This window comes from Lissotriton helveticus, chromosome 1_2 (assembly GCF_964261635.1).
Source record: "Lissotriton helveticus chromosome 1_2, aLisHel1.1, whole genome shotgun sequence".
NCBI lineage: Eukaryota > Metazoa > Chordata > Amphibia > Caudata > Salamandridae > Lissotriton > Lissotriton helveticus.
In genome coordinates this window covers 285275162-285297467 of record NC_136058.1, presented here as the reverse complement: position 1 = coordinate 285297467, position 22306 = coordinate 285275162, and the positions used below count along the sequence as shown (strand labels likewise).

The following is a 22306-nucleotide window of genomic DNA, read 5'->3' as shown; positions in this document are numbered from 1 at the left end:
TACAGGAAAACGAACCATAGAGAAACGGAAAAGCGTGTATAGGCATTGATGTGGACAGTTGAAAGCAAGAAAACTGTACTTGGATGGAAAAAGGTCACAGTCAAACAACAAAAAACAGCAGCAAAGACTGCTTACAAAGGTAAAACAAGTACGGGAAATGCAAGCGGCCGGGAAATGCTAGTGCTGGGAAATGCGCTTTCCTTTGTAGTGAAGCAGGGGCCGGGGGAGCGGATCCCTTTGAAGTAGCTCACGGCCTCGCGGCCGTGAAAGTGAAAGAAATTAGGGGGAGGAGAAGTGAGGCCGAGCGCGCACTGCGCACGCTGGGGCAACAAGAGATGCCTGTGGGAGGGCGGCTGATGGCTTTGATGTGGACGCGCGTTCCGCACTAGTAATCAACACGCACTGTCCGAAATCCGTGATGGTTTCAGAGCTTGGATTGCCTACTATAATTCTCGACAATAAGCATTGCTAAAAGCAATGCTTTAAACAAGACCTAAAAAACTAGCATTGGCATAGCCAATAGGTCTCGCTCTTGGGGCCTTATAAGTATTTAGTTATGCAGCACAATATCCTTGGTGCAACAACATCAATTGTTGCATGGCTAAACACTTTTAAGGTCCCAAAGGAAAGACCTATTGGCTATGCCAATGCTTGTATTAATCGGCCTCGGGCTGCCCGAGCGCGTGGAAACGACACATCCGGCTCACACCGGGTGGATAGCTGGAACGCTAACTCATTACATCTTTCAAAGGGCTGTTGGAAATTCTCTTCCTCCGAGTGTAGCTATTTTTATTTTTTTGCCAGCAGGCAACTTCCTTAAAGCAAGTAGTTAACACGGATAAATATGTGGGCTGTGGATTTGTTGAAAAATATACTTTCTAATTAATAAAGGCTGACAAGCAGCCGGATTAGGATTTAAACTCCTAAACATGCACTGATTTCTTGAATAAAGTCCCAGACATGGGAACGATGGATTCCGGTGGCAAGAAGCCCGCTGTCCATTTTTGTTCAGTTGCCCGTAATCTATAGAGGATTAGGCTACCTGAAAGACACGACCGGGAGACAAATCACAACAATAACATCGGGCAAGGCAGTTCAGTGTGTACTGCGACTTTATTAAAATACACTGCACTGAACAGGGGGTAAATTAAAAAGTTTTGTGCTGTTCCAAAAACCATGCCCTTGTTCCAGACAATCGGACCACCATTGGAAAAGGCTTAATTGTTTGTGTATTTTGAAAACGACGTCCCTTATTATAAATATGTTTGATACTCAGTTATCAATAGGTGTTGTGAAGTGACGTTTATTCTTTAAGAATAAAATGCAACAATAGAAAACATTCAATAATAATTAAAGTGTTTTCTTTTTTAAAAACCCGAATATTTGCAAAAAAGCCTCAAAAGTAGTTCAATAATTTTTTTAAATTCGTGATATGTAATTTTTCCACCTACGCCTGTGTGGGGTTACTGGGTTTTAGAAAGTATTACAGCTTTAAGATGGCCGCTACATACTACTCCTCTCGAATGCGTTGTTTCGCAGTGACATCTTTGGCGAGCAGACTCTCGCGCGATTTGCTAGCCATCAAACTGACCCATGAGCCTTTGCGTTTCCTCTTTCTAGCCAGCACCTGAGAATGGGTATGTAATGGCCGCCCTTCTGAGTTTGAAATCCGCTGCAATCCTCCTTTTTGGCTGTTTGCGGTTCCACGCCGGTTGACGGTAGGGTAGAGAGTATTCTAGGGGCAACGGTGGGACCTGTATCTACTTTTTTTGGTGGCGTTTGCTCCGTTTAGAAGGCGATGATGGATATTACTACTACTGTTCAGGATCTTACGTGCGCTCATTGTAGAGGCCTTTCAGATTCTTAATGTGTGGTAAAAGGCATTCGAGCAGACTACTGTATGAGCAATAACTTTTAAACCGGTCTTTTGGGGGCCGAGGGTCTCCTGTAGCCTGCAGTTGTCTGAAGAGGTCCGGGAAGCTAACTCTGCACAAGGCCTGCTATGGTTTGTCATTGCAGTCTGAACGGAGTGTTTAGGGCTAAGAACCGAGTATCTTCAGCGAAGTCTCGGCCCTGCTGAGGGTCGGCAGTGCTCGTGAGCTGGCACCGGGGATGTCACAAGCACACACCCCAGAATGTAGATTGTAGAGGGACGTGCATACTTCAAGTATACTATCAGAAAAGGTCCTGAAACGGAGCATTGCTGGAGTATCTTTACTCGCACCTGGTACTTTTGTGTTTTAGCGCATAAGAATGCATGTATTGTGTTTACTACCTGTAAGTGTGCCCACGTGTCCCAGCTCTCCCTGCTTTGAATTTTCGCGTGATACATTATTTATAATGGGCTGTAGAATGTTAATACATTTTTTTACAGTCCCCTCTAAGTCCACGTGATAGGATTGCGACCTGTCACCCTAATGTCACTGATATATGTTTAATTAAACCGAAGTTTTTTGGGTAGGCATTAAAGAGTGCTAATGAAAGTGTCATTCTTGCCATTAAAATGCACCCTCGCCTACCTTTCCCACACTGAACTGTGGTTATTGTGACCGCCGTATAGTGTGATGTAGTCCGTCTAGCAATGTCTTGTTTCTGCGATGTGCATAATCTATTTCTTGTGTATGCCGTTGATGTTTTCTAGTATGTTCGTCGCATTTTGGGACTGTTGTAGCCCGGTCGCAACGCTGGTAAATCTGGTTAAAGGCCAGACACGCCATTCAGCTTTGGATTGTTTCCTCGATAGACTTGTATAAATAGACCGAAAAAACAGTGCCGAGGACATGTCCATCACTCTTAATTGACAATTTGATTTTTGGTCTTTTATATACTTCGTTCTAATGAGAACTGGCTTTTGACATAGTTCACGCAACTCTATAATTTACTAACACTTGTAGTTTAGACCATTTTGATTATACCGCACCATTTGCACTGACGGGATTTAGTAAGCTATATCTATTTTTTGTGGAATAGTTATATCATGCATGACATCTTATCGACTATATTTATGTGAGTTAAATCGGACAGGCACTCATTCGGGGGGGTATTATAACTTGTTCAGGGTATATGCTAAACTGTTAAAATGTGTGTATATGGGGTTACTCATGTTCTTTTCCCAGGTATCTCACGGGACAACTGGCACAAGCGCCGCAAAACTGGAGGCAAAAGGAAGCCCTACCACAAAAAAAGGAAGTATGAATTGGGGCGCCCTCCTGCCAACACAAAGGTGGGTGATGGACGTTTGACTGGGCTTTCAAGAGGGAGGTGGGCTATGTCGGTATTAAACTCAAGGCAGTGTACGTGATGAAAACGAATCCTTAGGCAGGTGAATGAGACTGTTTTGGTCGCATTTTATCCACCTGTCGGTGATAGGGTTGTCATAGTTACTCTGATTGCTTTGCCTTATTTAATATTCTACTGTTTTCTGTGGTCTGGATACTGTTTGTGCTGATTTCTCTACTTCTTCGTAGATTGGGCCTCGACGTATTCACACAGTAAGAGTCCGTGGTGGTAACAAGAAGTATCGCGCCCTCAGGTTGGATGCTGGGAACTTTTCCTGGGGCTCAGAGTGTAAGTATCTACGCCCGGGACTACTTCCGGCAAGTAGAGGTAGCTTACTAAACAATGCTGATTTTTCAAAAGGCATTTGTCTGTTATATGGCTTCTTTATCGAGCCGCCCCCTGCGGCCATTTGCGTGTCCACTTCATTCGGGTGGTATTTCTTATGTTGCAGTTGTCAAATGTACCAGTAAACCCCATAGCTTTAGGTTCCTGGCATGAATACGCAGTAAGCCTTACTCGCGTTATATTAAACCTACTGTCTGTTACTCCTGAATCCTGGAGACGCAGTTTGTTCTACTCGGAGGCGTAGCTTTAGGGAAGTGTTTAAAGTGTGACATTTCCACCACCCCCTCCCCCCGATAAATTATATTTTGGCTTTATTGTGGGGTCAGGGTACCCGGAGTTGAGCCTGAACTGTTTTTTTCCTCATTAGCCAAGAATAAGACACAACTGTGACCTTTGCTGTTAATCAGGAAAGAGTGGCTGCTGAATTTCAATATGTGTAAATTAAACCTTGAATCAATACAGCTACCCTGCTTGTCCAAACTGATTCTAGGCAAACATTTTATCAGAGCCTCCTTTTACTTTATTATTGCATGAGAGTTCAGGATGTGATCTGTCAAGCACCGCCTTGTTATATTCAATAGACTTTCTCAATCTACAAAAATAAGCTATGCCACCTTTAGGTATTACATAAAGGGCCGGGGATATTAAGAAGCTAATTTTGTAGTACTACAATAGCCGTACAAGCCTACTAACAAATGCTACTCACAAACTGCACTTCTAAAGTAATTTATTTTTTGATTTGTAGTAGTATATTAGAAGTGCAATTTGTCAATAGCATTTAAGTTACACTTTTGGATTAAATTCACCCAAAAGTGTAAATTATGCAAAAGTGTACGCTGCCCAAAGTGTAAACTATGCAAAAGTGTACGCTACCTTGTGAGTTTGGTCTATATAGTGACTGGTTTGCCACATAGTAATCTACACGTATAGAAGTGCTTCTTTAATGGGTGCAATTGTACTACTTTTGGAATTTGCAGTCATTGGCAGTAGTGGGCTGAGAAATCTGTGCCAGTCTAAGGTTTCAAGGCATACTACTGGCAATAACACACCCAAAAGGTGATGGTATGAGTACTTAGTCTAACCCGTGGCTATCGCTTGGGGTAGCATTCCAATCCATCGCTTGTCACCCACTGTGCCACTCTAGACGGAGGCCAGTATATTGCAAATGCCTCATGGAAAGGGGCCATCACAGTGCTAGTCTATCCAGTTTTTAAATGCGATTGTGTCAATGTTTAATTTGGTCACATGGTACATCGTGTGCCATAACCCACGGGCTCTTGCTTGACGTGTTGCTTTAAAATGTGGTGTTCAAATATTTAGACAGCTGAGTTTTTCCTGGTTTAATCTGTATAGATTCAAATACGGTTTGGTCAGACCCCTTAGAGAAGCTGTGCCACTTTTTACAATTTTTTATTTAATGTCATGGCCTCTACACTCCATGTTACTTTTGGGAGGGCGATGGCCTTGTACCTTTACTGTTAACCAATGGACAGGTCATTTGGCGTTGGGTTACTTTTTATTTTAGATGTTGCCTTGGAAGTGTGAATGGTCTTGTACAAAAGACTTGGATTGTTTTGGGCGATTCACGCTGTTGATGGGAACCGAAGAGCTGGTGTAAATGTCACTTGCTGAAGTGATATGTACTACTTGTTTGGATCTCCATGGTAACTGCTGAACTTCAGTGTCATGCTTGTGGCTAAACTGTTGCTTTATTGTATGGTCTTGCAGTTGGTATACTCGAATAGCAGCATTAAATTAGTCATTATGCAGTACAATCTAATACTGGGGCTCATTGGTCTAACTTGTTCTTTATTTACCGGAAGGCTGCACCCGCAAGACTAGGATCATTGATGTTGTCTACAATGCCTCCAACAATGAACTGGTTCGAACGAAGACCCTGGTGAAAAACTGCATCGTCCTGATCGACAGCACTCCTTACAGGCAGTGGTATGAGGCCCACTTTGCCTTGCCGCTTGGACGCAAGAAAGGAGCTAAGCTGGTATGTACCGTTTGGGTGGGATTGGTTTGGCAAATGCGTTGCATCAAACTTGAAAAGCAGGTACTGGGGGTTGTGGCGGCATCGCTTTTACATAGTACAATAAACCATTGCAATAGCACTCCCCATGTACTTTCTAGAAGTTACTTGTTGCTGATGGTTGGGCAGTACTCTGAATTTGTGCACATTTCTTTGGACAGTTAAAGCTTAATCTATTAATGTGTATGGAAGTTATGCACTGTGTGGTTTGCAACTCGTTTTATCGTCTAACGATTTCAGGGCAAATGATGGAGGAATGCAGGTTACAATATATTAAAGAATTATTTCCTTTCTATATTGATTAACCTGATTGCATATGTATCTAATTGTGTGTTCTTCCCTGGAAGCCATGTTTTTGTGAGGTTGTGAGCATGCAGATTAATCTTTTCTCTGTTGAAAGAGGCCTATTTTAACTTAACACATTCGCAAACAGAACAGGGGAATTCGATTTGTCTTTTATGCACTTCTAAATGCCTCCTTGGTCTTTCTTGTGACTCGGGATAGTCATTTGTTGTAGTGCTAGATTAACCCCCATCTTGCAGAAAGGCCAGGCTTTTGCTTTGTAGCCTGCCTCTTCCGAAGGGTGGGCACATTCCCATTTTAGTTAACCCTGAAAGGTCTTTATAGTCCTGTCATGGCAATTTTCTAAGTTGTAGCTTGCTAGTTTGTAACAACCTCTTGCCTTTTTGTTTTACTGGTAGTAGTCTCTGTGCGAGCTGAAATTGTATCTGAATAGTGTGGCATCATGTGCAAACCCCATTGATATTTAAAAAAAAAAGTTTCTGCCCAGTGTTGGCATGCAACAACTGTTGCGGTCTGGAAGCATTGTTTTTGGTCTAGTCACAGTGACTGTATTTTGAGGTTGAAGACTACCAGTTTTTCTACCCATCGCGTACTCTACCTCCTAAATTTGGAGGTACTGTCATTCCAAACAGGACCTGGGAGACGATGGCTTTGAAAATGGTGAACTGTTACCACTCCTGTTTGTGTTGCACAAGGATTCCTTGTGGCACATAATGGTACCCTGCAGTAGTTATGCTGCGTTACATATACCACTGGTTTCTGGGCAGGTAATCTGCTAACTACTCGTGCTATGCTGCATTGAGACCATCTTGACATGCACGACTCATAAAAAAACTTCCACCAAAAATAATTGAAAGTCAAAAAGGGTGTCTGAGTATTGCAGTGATGGTGAGAAACGCCAGCCGAACTAGAGTCCGCCTAATCTAACAAAACCTTTTTAAAGTAACTTGAATGTTTATAACAGTCAGCTGCTTACTTTGTTCCTGGCAGCTAGAACAGGTGTTTAAAAGTGTGTATCACAGCTGGAGGGTCATGGACTTGGATGAAATGCACAAGCGATCAGGTTCCCTTAAAGCCCAGCAGCCTGCAAGCAACGCCCTTGACACTGATAGCTGAAAACTCACTTCTGTGTATGAAGCAGAAATATTATGTCCAGGGCAACAAGTAGGGGCCGCCTACTGACGCATGGTCTTCAAGCTCAGTCCAACATGGAGGATTCCCATGCCCCCAGATTCAACCAAGTTGAGCACACAGCTGAGGCCTTTGAGCACTTATGTTCCACTCTAAACTCAGCTAAAGCCCTGGATTTTGAGCACTGATTATTACTTGGCGCAAGTTTCTCTGGCCGTTCTAACTCCAACCTAGATACTTTCTGTTTACATCAAAAAAGCATTTGACCGGATCCACTGACCATACCTCCGCCTTGTACTAACTAAAAGGGGCCTTGGCCTGTGACTTTGCCTCAGGATTTAGTGGTTATGCTCTACCTAGGGAAGCCATTGTGGGCTGATGTCGCAGCCTTTTGACCTAGCTAGGGGCACCCAGGAGGGCTCCACCCCCTCTTTGATTTTGACCTCTATATGGAACCCATTGCCAAACAAATGCATAGGAACACTGACAGCTTGTAGCTGGGGGTGGGGTGAAGTGGGGGGCATGGAACGCAAATTAGCACTCTATGCTGATGTGATAGCGCTGACAAGGCCTCTCCCTTCCTTGTCCCCTCTGATGCGGATGGAGGCCTTTGGACGAGCCTCTAGCTTCAAAATTAACTTTCCCAAATCTCATCTCAAGGCTGACCAAGCTCATTTGGAACATCTCTGCCACATTGCAGCCCAAGGTGTGGGATATGTGGGCCTACAGATCAGAAAGCAACTATGCTATGCTCCTTGCTACTGCTTCTCATCTTTCCACTTAGAAAAAATATACCCTTTCCTGGTTTGGGAGATTTGCAGCACTCTTACTGTAAGCTACAACATCTTACAGATTTCATTTGGGCTGGCAAGAAGGCCTGATTAGTGAAAAAACAGGCCCAGGCCCTATCAGGGTGGAGTGGGCATTCCTCGCTTATAATAATAATCCACATTTGTATAGCGCACAATCACCCGTTAGGGTCTCTAGGCGCTGGGGGCCGTCGGGAAGATTAAGCAAGCTATTGCCCAGAGTCGCATGGTGCTGGGCTAACCTGCCGCCGGAGCCGGGATCGAACCCTGATCCCCCAGATTCCAGCGTCAGTCGCCCTGGCCGCGGCGCCACACCTCTCCCACACTTAGTACGATACTATCCGGTGGCTCAACTTGTTACATGGTGGAATGGTCTAACGTGTGTGGAAAAGCATTGGTGCATCATGGATTGGGCTGTGGCTAGAAAACACATCTGGAAAATGCCATGGCTGCCTAAACCCTATCTACTTCCAGGGAGTCTACATCTCCCCAGTGATTCGAGCCACACTGGAAGAATGGGATATGTTACAAATCCCATGCACATAACTGAGGTCCTTGAACAATTGCTCCGGCGAAATTAAAAACTCCAAAAAACATCTCAAAATCCTGGTTGAATTCTGACCAACCGTGATAGACGTTCGCTTAGAATGTTTGAACGCGCATAGACAAAACCCGTCCCCTACTAATCTGACCCTCTTAAGATCTGCTAGGTCCAAATATAAAAACACTTTCTTGGTGTAAAGGCCTCCTCCCGCTCTCAATTAGATGGGGCCAAAAACAGGCCCGTGAACTGTTTAGAATTGCCAAAAATCAAACCGCTGCCCCCCCAAATTACTGGCCTCAATCGATAAATGTGAGGAAATCTCCACCTTTTTCAATGACAAAGTCAACAAGATTGACCAATCTTTCACCTCATCCCCTCTCCCTTCCATTACCTTAGCCTCCTCCTACCCTTCCCACTTTGATTCCTCCATTGCCACTTCCAATTCCACTGCCTCTCCTCTCCCCCATATCTTTCCCTTGCCTGATCTTGACTCCTCCTTACCCTCACCAAAAAATAACTCCTCCTGGCTTAACTTCCAACCGGTCTCAGAACGTGAGGTCCTTAACATTATTTCTAAGCTGAAACCCTCCTCACGCTCCAAAGACCCACTCCCTGATAACCTTCAAGATTTAAAATACATCGTTGCCCCCTATTGGACAAACATTATTAATTCTTCATTATCCTCTGGGTGTGTACCGATCTCCCTTCAGCTTGGTCAAATCACCCCATCCTCAAATAACCCTCAGGCAGACCCTAACTACCTTAACAATCTCTGGCCTATTTCTAATCTCCTTTTGGTCTTCAAAGTCCTTAAAAATTCGTCCTTCTACAATTAGACAACCATATCTTCTCCAATCTTTTGGATCCCCTTCAATCGGGTGTCAGAAAGGGCTGCAGTACTGAAACCGCCATGATTAAAGTAATTGACTACTTAAACCAATCCCTTGACAAAGGTGAAGCCTCCCTTCTTATCCTCCTTGACCTCTCTGCGGCGTTAGATACTGTAAATCACTTTCCCTACTTAACACTCTAAAAGACCGTTTTGGACTCAATGGTTCTGTCCTCCAATGGTTTTATTCCTTTATCCAACACAGGTCCCAACAAATACGTTTCTGATTGCCTTTCCAAACCTAGACCCATCTCCCTTGGTGTCCCCCAAAGATCTATACTCCCGCTTTGTTCAACCTTTTCATGGAGGCCCTTACCCTCATTCTTAAACAATCTGGAACCAACTACCACCTTTACGCTGATGACACCCAAATCTATTGTAAGAATAAATCACGTTCTGATATCTTACGCCTCAATGACACCTTGACTAAGATTCAATCCTGGTTCCATTCCAACCATCGTAAACTTAACTCTAAAAAAACAGAAATCATCCTCTTCTCGCCTAAAAACTCCCTCCCCATCCAGTCCTGGATCTCTGACCTGAATGCTCTTTACTGCTCCCTCACCTTATCCAGCTCAGTTAAATCCCTCTGGATCAGCTATGACCAGAACCTCAGTCTCTCACCACACATAAGAAATGCTGCCAAGAGTGCCCTCTTCACACTACAACACCTAAATAAAACACTTTATCCCAAACGAGGACTTTAAATCTGTGGTCCATTCACTTGCCCTTTCGAGAATTTACTACGGTAATGCTATCCTCACGGGAACTCCTAAAATACATTTAGCTCCAATTAAATCTGCAATCCGTGTTGAGCCTTGCCGCAAGATTGACAAACGTTTTGAGCACATTTCTCCTGTCCTTAAATCCATCAAATGGTTCCCCGTTGAAGGCAGATCCACTTACAAAACCGCTTGCAACACCCATAAAGCACTTCACCAAAACACCCCTCGATACCTTTCTGAGAAACTTCTAATAGTTTGCCCCTCTAGAGATTTGAGAAGCACTGACCACCTCATCCCTCCTCTGCTAAATAAAAAATCCACCCAATCACGCTCCTTCACTGGGAATGTGCCATCCATCTGGAATTCGCTCCCCTTTGAACAACGCTGCAACCCCTCCTACATAGCTTCAAAAAAGCTCTGAAATTGCACATTCTCAACCATTACTTTTCCCTTTATTCCCTACGCTTAACACTTTTCCGTATTTACTCTTTTTCTTTCACCCTACCTTCTCTCTGCTTCCCCCCTCCGCTCCCACTTAATTCTCCCCTATCCTACTTCCTTACCCTCTTTTCTCATTTAGAGTTAAGATCTTTGGACCTTCTCTCTCTGACCTGGCCTCTACCCGCTATTCTACTGCAACTTCTCGCCCCCGACCACACCAGTCATCTCTTCCTTCTCATCTCACTCATCCCAATTCCCCTTTACTCAATGAACTCTTCCACACGATCCCTGCGCATCTTCATCCTCCCCTTTTTATTCCTCCTCCCTCAAGTTTCCCCCCTCCCTTCTTTTGTCTCAACTATTACTCTTCCTGACCTTTCTCTCTGAGCTATACTACCCTGTAATTTTGCTATCTTTAGTCCTTGGCTCTCATACACTTCGTTGTTTTTCACTGTTATGGTCATTATAGCATACCGTGTACTTACATTTTCCCTCAACTCTCTTTTCTAGCAACACTGTTATGCTTATCTTGATGTTTTCTTGTAAAGCGCTCTGATACCATAGGGTCCAGCCAGCGCTATATAAAAAGTTTTAAATAAACTAAACTCATATCGCCTGTCCCTCATTTATAGGAAATCCTAACCCCTTCCCAATGTTACAGGGAACTTCCTTTTTTTTTGCCTTGGCAAGCCGCCAACTGCATAGGATTGGGTGGCCTCTTTAATGTTTGCGGAATCATGGAGTTTGCGCAACTCCAGTCTAATTTACGGTCTCTAGTCTAGTGCCTGCTGGCATTACATTGCCCTTCAACACTGGTTCCTACAGTCTCACATTCACTCCCATGTGAGCCGACCCCGACCTCCTTTTGGAAAATAGCTCCTCCGATGCATACTCAGGTATGCAAGTTCTTAAACGCCCTACTGGTGCCCTTCATCACCATCCCAACAACACTGGGAACCTGAATGTGAACGCATAGTCACAGCCTAAGAATGGGGCGACATTTGGCAAAGAGCCTGTGCTTCTGCTTGCAGTGCGTTGGGTAAAGAAATGATGTTCGAGATTGCACGTTATTGGTACTATACACTGACTAGGGTAGCAAGTGGGAGCAGGACAGGGGTGCGACATGTTGGAAACATTGTGGACAGACTAGCACACTTACACCTATTTTTGCACTGCCCCATGATACAGCCATTCTTGGCAGAAGTCTCAGATATCAATGAGATGACCGGCCATTTTCACTGGCGCTTGGTGCAGCCAGCAATGTCCTCTTGGCCAGTTTGGGGCTCTGACTCTGGACATATGCTCCTGGACTGTCACCGTAAGTTTGAAAGAAATTAACAGCAGCTGTATCCAATATGCTGCAATGTGTTGACAAACCTTGGTGCCTTCCGTGAGATTCCTGTCAAATTCAGGGAGCTAATTTGCTCAGCCTGTTTGAGTCCTCTGCCTTACGCACTTGGACAATGATACTCAATGGGGGTACCAAGGATGGCCTTAATCACTTCTACCCTTGAGCAGTAGCTGCTTTACGCTTATCTACCATTACCTGTCAAGGAAGTTTATTTTCTGTCCCTACTTACCTTCTCTTTTACCCTTTACCCTCTCCTTCCCACTTTATTTCCTGTCTACCACTTTCCCTAATTGCTGTTCTCTCATTGTTCCACACTGGCCTTTGGATGTAGGTGGGATAAATGCTGTACTGACTATTTGTCTCAAAATTAATAAAACTGATTACAACCAAAGTCATGCTGTAGTGGTCTCACAAAGTAAATCCTGCTTCCATGAGACTCCCACACTGAGGGTAAGATAGTGGGTGCAACTAGTTAAACTGTTTGTGCTGGCTGCTCTAATAAGGATAGATACCACTGGTTATCTTTATAAGACTGTTAGAGGTGGTAACAGACAAATGGAAAGCAGCTTTCGTCCAAGTCACAATAACGCTAGTTGTGGGCTGGAGTTGGGTGGGCTTGTAGAAGCCCTCAAGTAAAGACTCGCAAGCAATAGGGCCTCTGTATGCATTTATTCTGAGTACAGGATATTGATGCCGACACTCAAGTGAACATTCTAACTTCCCTCTTGCCTTCTAATAGAACGCCCCTTTACATTCCATCACATTATTGTGGGAGGGTACAGCCATGATTTTTAGGTCTCCTGGCGTTTAACAGCGCGTCAGCGCTGTGTCCGCCAGGAGATCATTTGTCAGTGACTATGCTTCCCAGGAGACAGGGCTGGCCGCGCGCATTGCCTCTTCAAGGAGGCTATTTGAGCGGGGCACGCGCTCGCGAACGCGCTCAGCTGCTGTCTCCCGGGAAGCTCTTTCACCAAACACGCATGCGCATACACAGACGCATACACAGACACACAGACACACACACAAGCACCCATGCACGCACGCACCCACACATACAGAGAACCTACCCCCGCTGTCGCGTGCACACACACACCCACAAGTGCACCGAGCGCCCCCCCGCCCCCACTTACCGCCACTCCGGACTTCAGCCGCCACCGCTCCTCTCCTGGGCAGGCACTCCGTGGGCGCGGCTTCCAGCAGGAAACGGAAGTCCCGCCCCACGGTAGTTTTCCTGGCAGGGACTGGTCCAAGAAAATTGCAAGGGCTGCTATGCGTTCCCAGTCCGGCCCTGGCACACGGATACAAATTCGTAGCCCACCAAACTTATTTTTTTTGCATTAGCTTTTAGTTCACAGTGCACTCGCTGATTTCCAAGGTTCAAAATTGTCTTTTGTGGCACCCTAGAACTATTTCTACTGTCCACGGGTGTGAAGGCAGTCTGCATCACACCACCCCTATTTATTCGGCTTATGTGATGTTTACATCCTTTGCTCTTGTAGGAGACACGTGCAGACTGCTATCGATGGCTGCAACAGCGATCCCTAGAGTTCAGTGCTGTCCATAGCAGAAACATTGCAAACGCCAGGCCTTTCTTGACTTTGGAAGGATGAAAGGCTTCTTCAGCCGTGCTGGTGGGGTTCGCGCCGATAAGGCACATGCCTCTGCTTTTGACGCGCAGTCAGTTCAGGCCTCTCACCAGCTCTGTGCCCTTTAAACGGTGCACACAATGAGAAATAGTAAATTGAATTTAAAAAAATCAATACAAAGTTAGTCCACATTTTCTGCAGTGAACTTGTTTCTGGTAACATAACCCTCTGCTTGACAGGCGTGGGCATGTTTCTTTTCTGCAGGATGTAATTGCTATCTCTCATCTGCTCCCACGAGGGAATTCCCTGCTGCGAGCCTCGGAGCTCTTTGTTTTTGCACATCACTGAAGATAGCCCGGTGCGTCCAGTGCCTGTTGCAATGATTTCTATGTAACCTGCTTGTTAGAATAGAACAGTGGGGCCGAATGGACACTTTATCCTCCCAAGGTCGATGAATCACCATTAATCGATATGCATGAATCACACTTTTTCTTAAGCACAATAGAGTTTCAGTGTTTTGGGATGTATGTGATGGTGTGCATGTAAAACAGCTTAGCAGGTAAACCATGGAGGATTTTGCATCATCAAGGAGTTTGGGGGACTAGTCACGATCACACTTAGCAATCTGCCATTCACATATAAAGAGGCACGGGGGATTAGGCTATTTGCCCAAAATCACACAATCAGTCAAGTGCTATAGCTGGGAACCCAGGTACACCCGCAAAACAATTTGATCTTGACCTTTTGCATAATTATAGTTTCCCTGTTTATACATTTAGGTCTGTAGTTAACTTGTCACCAGTCAGTGGGGCACCTGGTAAAAGTGCCTTCACTTAGGGGCTGATAAATAAAATACTCTATCTCAATGAGGGGTAATATTTTTGCGGGAGTATTTTTTTACATACTTTTACATGTCTTCGTGAATCTTTCCCACCTGTCCAACTACCTATTCGTAAATGTGCAAAGATATGTCTTTTGCTACTTGTACCAAGTCTTTTTAAATGCATGCCGTTGTCTTGCAGATGTGCCATTAAGAGCTTGGTGGTGTTGCTTATTTAAGTTGTTGTTTTTCTTTATGAATGTTGACATGTTCCAGTCTACACTAGTTCTTCACAAGGGCCTTTTGTGCCTGAACTGTTTGCAGTAGGTAGGTGAGGCCCTGTATCAGCAGTCTGCCTTTATGTTAAGAAAGTAACCTGGTGGGGTTATCGCTGCACTTGACCGCAGTCTGTGGCCTAAACCCAGCCTCCGCTGACATCCAGGAGTATGTGATAGCGCGTATTTCCCCTCTGGAATATGTGGCTTATCGCACTTACGACATTGCAGGCAGCAGGCCATGCAGGAGATGGTAGGGAAGTCACGTGACACAAATCATCTTTATACAACAATTCAGAGTTTGATAACAAATTAATGTAACACATTGTAATATACAATGCCAATAGCTCAAACTTTAATACTGGGAGACCTATTGCATTGTAAATGCTTGTTAGTGTTGTGGGAACACCTAACATCTTGCATGTCAATTTTTTTTTCTTTTCCATGGCTCCTTTCATAGTCTTTGTCCACCGCGCACTCGTAATATGTAACCTACCCATGCTGAACCTTTTGCCACTTACCTCTCAAACTTGATTTTCGCTGACATCATTGAGGAGACCAACACTGTTGCACTAGCTGTCTATTACCGATGTCCTACACCAGCAACTGAAAAGTTGGTCTGAATCGCTTCCTTCTGTATCTGTTGCAACTGTTTCCACACATGAACTATTGCCATCCTCAGAACTGCAGTTGTATTACGTCCCTTTTGAGTGCTCCGTGTCGCCGTTTATCACCTGTTTTGGAGTTATTGGCCCTTTGACATTGATTTAATCTTAGAAGCCCTAATATCCACTACCCCCTTCCAGGTGTCTTGATCCTGTATCTCAATGAAATACTAAATCCTTCTCGTCCAATTTCACTCTGACTACTTTAGTCTGAATTTTGACTCTTTCTACCCGGAGTTAACTGCTTGAAATTCTCAAATTTCTTGCGCAACACCTAGCGTTAATCCAGCCTCTATTGACCATGCAGTCTTTCACAGATCTGCCACCACGTGTCACTAAAAGCAACCCCAACCCCTGCTTAAAATCTGCTGTACACATGAATGTATGCTCAATGCAAAAGTAGAATGCTGTTTAACATTGTGACATCTAGGTACTTCCAATCTCTGGCAAGTTCTTTCTTTGCATGATCCATGTTCTCACCACCTCTCCTCAGTCTTTCTCTTCCAGGCATCAATTTGCCATGTAGATGTCTGTCTGAGTTTAAAAAATAAAATTTTTCATTTGTTACTTTCAGTCAATCCAGCCGTATCATTCTTTATATATACACCTGGGCTCTAAATCATGTTACTAGACCTGCAGGTCTACTCTACCTAACTGTAATGTACTTGACCCATGAAGTGGTCTCATTGTGTGATCTTAGGCAAATATTTTGTCTTGTGGAGCCGCCTTTTTCTTTATCACATATGGGAGCACCTTCAAATATGCAAGTTCATTATTTGTGCTGTACTAAAGTTTTTATTTAGTAGACTAAATGTTTGCTCCATGTATAACAAATTGAGCCCATGTATAGGGTACACATGATTCCTGGCTTGCCTCCTAATTCACTAATAGCATCGTTATCTGGGCAGGAGCAGTAATACCCAATTCCAGTTTAAAAGATCCATTTTCATAAATATATTAACAAAGAATAATGTGGTACTGCATTATCGTTTACCGATGGCCAATTTTCCATTGAAATGAGCACAACTTTCCCACTAACATGTAATTTTACTGGTAATAGCCAATAAACAATTTTGGGAATTTGGGTTTCAGCAAAAATATCTAAACCTTGCACATCACCAAGTAAAGTGTTCTATTTGTTTTGATGCTATAAATATTTTATTTACCACAATTACAAAAATGGGTCTTCATAACTAGTGAAATATATTTGAAATGTTTGAACAGTTCACTTAGCTATTTCTCTATTAGAAAATCCTGACATCTTACAGCCTTTTATTTAACATGCTATGCACAGTTCAATGGTCACACAGTTCACTTTGCAAAATCATCTAACTTAAGTCACAAAGAAAAATAGGTCCAACGTCAGCTTATCTTATTACATTGGTCTCTGAAAGCCAGCAAATGTGATGAACTAACCAGATCTAATGGTCTTTTTATTGCTCTTTCACTTTGAGTAATAAAGATACCTTAAAATCTTATCCTGTCACATTTGCTCTGCTTTCAGAGACAGAGGTCAAAAATAAGTTTATCTTCTCTGAAGTTAAAGGATTTTCAACTCTCCAAAAAGGGCGGGTAGTTCCTAAATAGCTCGGCCTGAATAAACCTTGCTCGACAATGAGTAGGCGAGTCGCTTTTTCAAACCCTGTACACACAAACTTAGTTTCACAATTCAAAATGATCTGCCTCTCAAAAATGAAAACCCTTCATTTGTACCCATGTACTTGTTTAAACCCTTTGCACCACATGTGCTCTCTCGGCCTCACTCATCTCTGGGTATCAACCCCCAAAGCTCCTGACTTATTAGAAACCCAACTGCGGTGACTGCCGTCCTAGTCTGCTTCTTTTTTAGTTCTCGCCTGAACCAGCGCAGGCGCTGCTCTGGCGAGACATTCAGTAAGTGGGCTTCAAAAAGCAGAACACGGCTTTGTGTGCCCTAGAGCTTGCAGTTACGTGCACAATTACAAGCAGAGGCGCCATCTGGCTTTCCTCTGGTCATGGTGTTCGCACACCACTCGCCAGATGTGCCTCTTTTTTAATTTTTTTTTTACTTGTGGCGAGAGGCGCGCACACTTGTAGATCTTGATGGGATGGTCAATACATCTTACTGGTGGGTGAGCTATTGGCTTTGGCAATCGTGTTGGTAAGACGTGGGTGCAGGTCGGTGGATAACGACAGTTTAAAACGGCTAGCGCTTTTTTACTTGTCAGTTGTAACTGTTCAGTAAACAGATGGGGAAGAACTGGATGAGCTGGGGAAAAGGTACTGGCCAGTGGAAGGACCTTAAACTTGATCAGTGTTTGGTCCATGTGTTACCGAAAGAAAAGGGAGTGACGAATGGCAGGTGCTGTCAAACTAGAAGGCAGGATTGACTGCGGTATAAACAAATGCTAAACAATGGGTGTGCCCCAAGCCATTTTGAAACCAGTCTCGTAAGCGCAGCTCCTACGCACCCCCAGGCTCAACCTAAAAACTAGGGATACTACTCAACACTCCTAATCTACGATCTCTTCCTGGCCGTCAGTGTCCTCCAGCGAAACCACTCCACCTTGTAGCAGTGTGCATTGCTCCTTGTTTGCGATACTAGACAGACAAGAACTGAATTTGTTCTGCCTCTTTGATGGTACATATTTTCTCCTTTCCTGGTATCGCTCCTCTTCAATACAAAGTCTCTCGCAGCCATTCGTCATTGGATGGCTGACCGCTCCCTCATATTAAGCTCCTCTAACACTGAAATATATTTAGCTGCTAAAAAGCCCACTCCTGACCCAATGGCTTTTTAGTTTCCTCTTGACAATCCAGTTTGTCACTGTTTCTGCAGTGTGCCAGACCTTGTTTGCATGGTTTGTATGCGAGCTGCCCATCTCCTTTTGATCATGTTTTGGGGTGTTGTGGCCTGGACACAAAGTCACAAACTTGTCAAAGACTCAATGTAGCTTTTTGGACCGCTTCAGGATTCTGTTGCCTACATTGGCCAGAAGACCGTGAATTCCTCCAGCTACCACCAGATTAAAGTGTTCCAACATTCCTAAAATTATTCTTTAGATCACCCTTCACATGGCTACTTGCTAAATACAAGAACGAAGCAAGTTTTAAAGTCAATGCAACAGATTGCTGTTCAGCTTACCGCTATACTTTGTATGGTAAATTTAAGTGTAGGATCCTGTGCAGCACTTAACGAATCTCCCCAGGCACAACCTTACGCCCCTGATATTGTAGTTACCTTTGTTAGTGCTTTGCAGTAAGCTACAGGCTCCATCTCGAAACCCCTCAATGTTCTAAACCCTCACCAATTTGGTCTGCCATGTTTCTCCATGTAAGCTTCCCTTAGTTAATTTAATTGTTGCGCCTAATTGCCTATATGATGTCACATTTCACTCTTCTGTCTAGCCCATGCTGTTTATACTTTTTACTAAAAAAAAACCGCTCAATACTTGCTGAAAGCATCCACAGCCTTTATATAGATTTTCTGCATCTGTTCTCTACAAAAATCATTTGTCAACCATACTGTTTCATGTTTTTAATTTTTTTATATATATATTATACCAAATTAGCTTTTGTACAGAATTTTTAACTTGTGGTTACTCGAATCTTCAAGTTGTACATCCTTAAACTCAAACTTCCCTCTGCAAAAAAAGATACACACCTAACTTAAGTTGTTTACGTTTTTCAGTTCCCAATCAAGTGGGTGCATTATCTACATACTGCCTGTGGTGAGGTTCCTACATGAGGGTGTCTACTTTACACTCCCCTCTTACCAAACTCCAAATTATAGAAGTAACCGCTCCGTGGCTAAGGAACAGTCCTGATGGATCTCAATGTTGGTTTGAAACCATGGACTGATGCTGCAGGCTTTTTCTCCAGCATAATCTTTTCCAATAGCTCTCCGATGTCCATGTTGCCAAATGCATCTTGCCCACAGCAATGATCTGTTGGCATTAAGTGCTGCTCAGTTTAAACGGAAAGCTTCTAAACCTTGCCTGGGTTTTGTTTCACTATTTTTCAGTAACTCACAATTCGATCTTGCTCAAAATCCTCCTGGTGAATATTTTACCAAGATAATGGACCTTTTGTGTATTCCCTCCAGTGTGTGTGTGTGTGTGTATGTGTGTATATATGTATATTCATGAAGATACTGTCTTACAATTGATGGGAGTTGATCCAAGAACTCTGCCACCATTCCTGGCAGTACTGTTTATACATTAAAGCAAAACTGATCAGTCAAACTGTCTGCCTCTGGGTTGGTATGAAATGTCCTCTCAATTAGCTACCGTATCTTACTGGGATTATTTCCATCCTCTGCTTGTAATGGCTCTCAATGCAAATCTGGGCTGCCTTGCATATGGCACAACATAGTTTCCGAGGATAGTGTTGTCACCTCTAAGTTGCTTTTCCTATTCGACACTCCGTTGTGGTTACAACTTTTCTATTGCAATATTTTTTATCTTTTAAAGTGTTCACTTAATTGAATCATTGCGAGAAACTAGAACCTTCTTATTACAACCATAATGAAACGTGTGTATATAGAATAAACTTGAAAAAGTATAAATTGTGGAAGCAAAGTTTAGCAAATTTAAAATAGACCCGTAATGTAGTATGCATGAATGGGTGATAGGTTAGTTTCCATACTTAAAGAAACGTGTTGAGTTCGCTGTGTACGTAGTCTGTATGGAGAAACTGTTCATTTTTAAAGGTAAACCATGTATCGGCAATGTCTGCTGATTACTTGAAGACCCCTCCCTTCTTGGGTTGACCATTATTTCCTATAAACCTTCTCTTCTTGGGTGCCACTTTACTGCGCACAAACCTCTAACGGCTGCCATTTATTCTCCAGCTAGGGTAGATGGATTGGATCATCTCTGTGTAGCACAATTGTTTAAAATGCGCAAACTGTATGAAAGCGACATGCCTGGTGTCTCATCACACATGTTTACTTTTCGGCAGACTCCTGAAGAGGAGGAGATCCTCAACAAAAAAAGATCTAAGAAGATCATGAAGAAATATGAAGAGCGAAAAAAGACAGCGAAGATCAGCACTCTGCTTGAAGAGCAGTTCCAGCAGGGAAAGCTTCTTGGTGAGTTTGGCCCAAGTACATGGGTGTGTTGAAAGATTCTTGAGGTGGGCAGTATTTTGCTACTATGCTGCATGACCTGGTGTCTTCTCGTGATGATATCTTTGTCCAGTTCTGCTACTGAATTTTAAGTGAGGACAGTAGGAAATCTGATGAAGGCTCATATAGAATGCATGGTCTGTGCTTGCCATGTCGCAGTTAATCTTTAATGGGGGAATATGCAAATGAAGTTACCTATAAAGTCTGCCTTCCTCTAAGACTGTAGTAAGCAGTACCTTTGCACTGAGCTGATTTTTTTTTTTTTTTTTTTTTTTGCAGCCTGTATAGCTTCGAGACCGGGTCAGTGTGGTCGGGCAGATGGTTATGTGTTGGAAGGCAAAGAGTTGGAATTCTACCTGAGAAAGATCAAAGCCAAGAAAGGCAAATAAATGTCCAGGTCTACAACATAACATCAATAAACTTGTGTTTGAACATGGTGTCCTGTCTTTTGTGGAGCTCCACTATCAAGGTTTCCGGCATAGCTCAGCTCTATGATGTGGCTGATTTCTCCTCTGCATCCTTTAGGTTAGTATCTCATTTTGCAGACATTACAGCACTTTTGACACATTAGGTAGCACCACTTAATCATTGGAAAGTACTGGATACAATAATGTTGCAGGTCCTTTTGCATATGGAAGGACCAGTGAACAGGCATTGTGCATTGTTTGACACTACTAGCACTGTACCATGGCACAACTAGTGTTATGAATGGCATACTTCTGGTGTTGGACACCTACTCGTTTTCTCCATCCAACCCAGTGTGAAGAGTTATTAAGCAATTTACAAACACAGCACACCTTTAAAAACCTTTTTATACCCCTACATTTTTCTGTTGATTAATGACCAGTGTATGCCACTGCAGGCTGAGCAACAAAAACAGGGGGCTGAAAATTGTAAAGGAGATGGTGAATGCTGAGCTGACTTGGCCATGGGCAACAGATCCGGACCGGGCAGTCTGGTTTGGTGGGTTACTGGGCTATTGCCACAGTCTAAGACTGAGGTGTGTGTAGTGGTGCATTGCTTCAGTCTGACGTGTACCAGCTCCCTATCCTACCAGACCCTGTTATACCATGTGACTGACCAGTCCCAATAGCCCGCTCACTATAAATGTGGAGTGCTTATACTGTAGAGTCCTGATGTCAGTAGGTCCTGCAGACAGGGCCAACATAAGCTCCTTGGCAATGCACACAACTTGTAGTTCAAAGTCTCATTATCTTACCCTACCCACCTCAGCCCCTACATGCTCATGGCCGGTATCTCGCGTATTTCACCTTGACTCTCGCAGACTATCCTGGACCAAAGAAAATCTAGGAGCTGTTAGTAACAAGTCATTCATTCTGAGATGTATGCACAGCTGCTGAAGTGTAATGATCCTTCTCATTCATTGCCTCAGGATTTGTAGTGTTTTTCTATTGAAAGATGGCGTGAAACCAATTTGCTTATGTGAAATACCAGTTACAGGAATCACATCTTTACTAGTTTGCGCCTCCAGTTGTGGGGTGGCTTTGACTTTCTTGCATGTTTACATTAATTTGTCTTTTGGTACTAGTCTTTGGAGTTCATCCCACCTCTCTGTATACTCTTGTGTTGTGCCCTTTGTAGAGTTTTTCGTGATAGGTAGGACACGATTGTGCCTTTCCTACATTTATTCATGGGTATGTGTAGTAATTGATTTTGTGCCGGGAAGTCAGGAAATAATTTGGCCATTTTAAACCCTAATGCATAGAAAATCAATACATGTAGTGCAGACTTCGTACAGGGCTTGAGAAATGTGACTGGTCTGAAGACGTTAAGTACTATCATTTTTGCAACGTGCATCTTGGCTCACTTGTGCATTATTTGCTAGCTAGTTTATAAATTCCTTTTGTTGTGCATTCTAGTCGGCCATTTATTGCTTTGTCCTCCTATGACGTTGGACGTATGTCATGGAAGTCCATTGTGGGTGCCATCTTCATATTGTATCTGCCATTGGGTCGAAGCACACAAGTGCTCCAGTTAATA

At 43.5% G+C, this 22306-nt stretch overlaps 1 protein-coding gene and 3 non-coding genes across 4 annotated transcripts; all 4 read left to right on the top strand.

Annotated features, from left to right (window-relative positions):
* The first annotated feature begins 1614 nt into the window (after positions 1–1614).
* Positions 1615–20737, top strand: RPS8 (ribosomal protein S8). Its single transcript, XM_078671746.1, has 6 exons — positions 1615–1637; positions 3117–3223; positions 3468–3567; positions 5448–5623; positions 20140–20269; positions 20585–20737. The coding sequence occupies exons 1-6, from the start codon at positions 1634–1636 to the stop codon at positions 20692–20694; spliced, it is 627 nt and encodes a 208-aa protein (XP_078527872.1). The 5' UTR covers positions 1615–1633; the 3' UTR covers positions 20695–20737.
* Positions 3292–3395, top strand: LOC144808188 (small nucleolar RNA SNORD46). Its single transcript, XR_013606712.1, has one exon. It is a non-coding gene; the product is annotated as a small nucleolar RNA SNORD46 (small nucleolar RNA).
* On the top strand, positions 6118–6254 carry LOC144808198 (small nucleolar RNA SNORA35). The gene has a single exon (XR_013606723.1). It is a non-coding gene; the product is annotated as a small nucleolar RNA SNORA35 (small nucleolar RNA).
* Positions 20355–20423, top strand: LOC144808185 (small nucleolar RNA SNORD38). Its single transcript, XR_013606709.1, has one exon. It is a non-coding gene; the product is annotated as a small nucleolar RNA SNORD38 (small nucleolar RNA).
* Positions 20738–22306: the final 1569 nt, after the last annotated feature.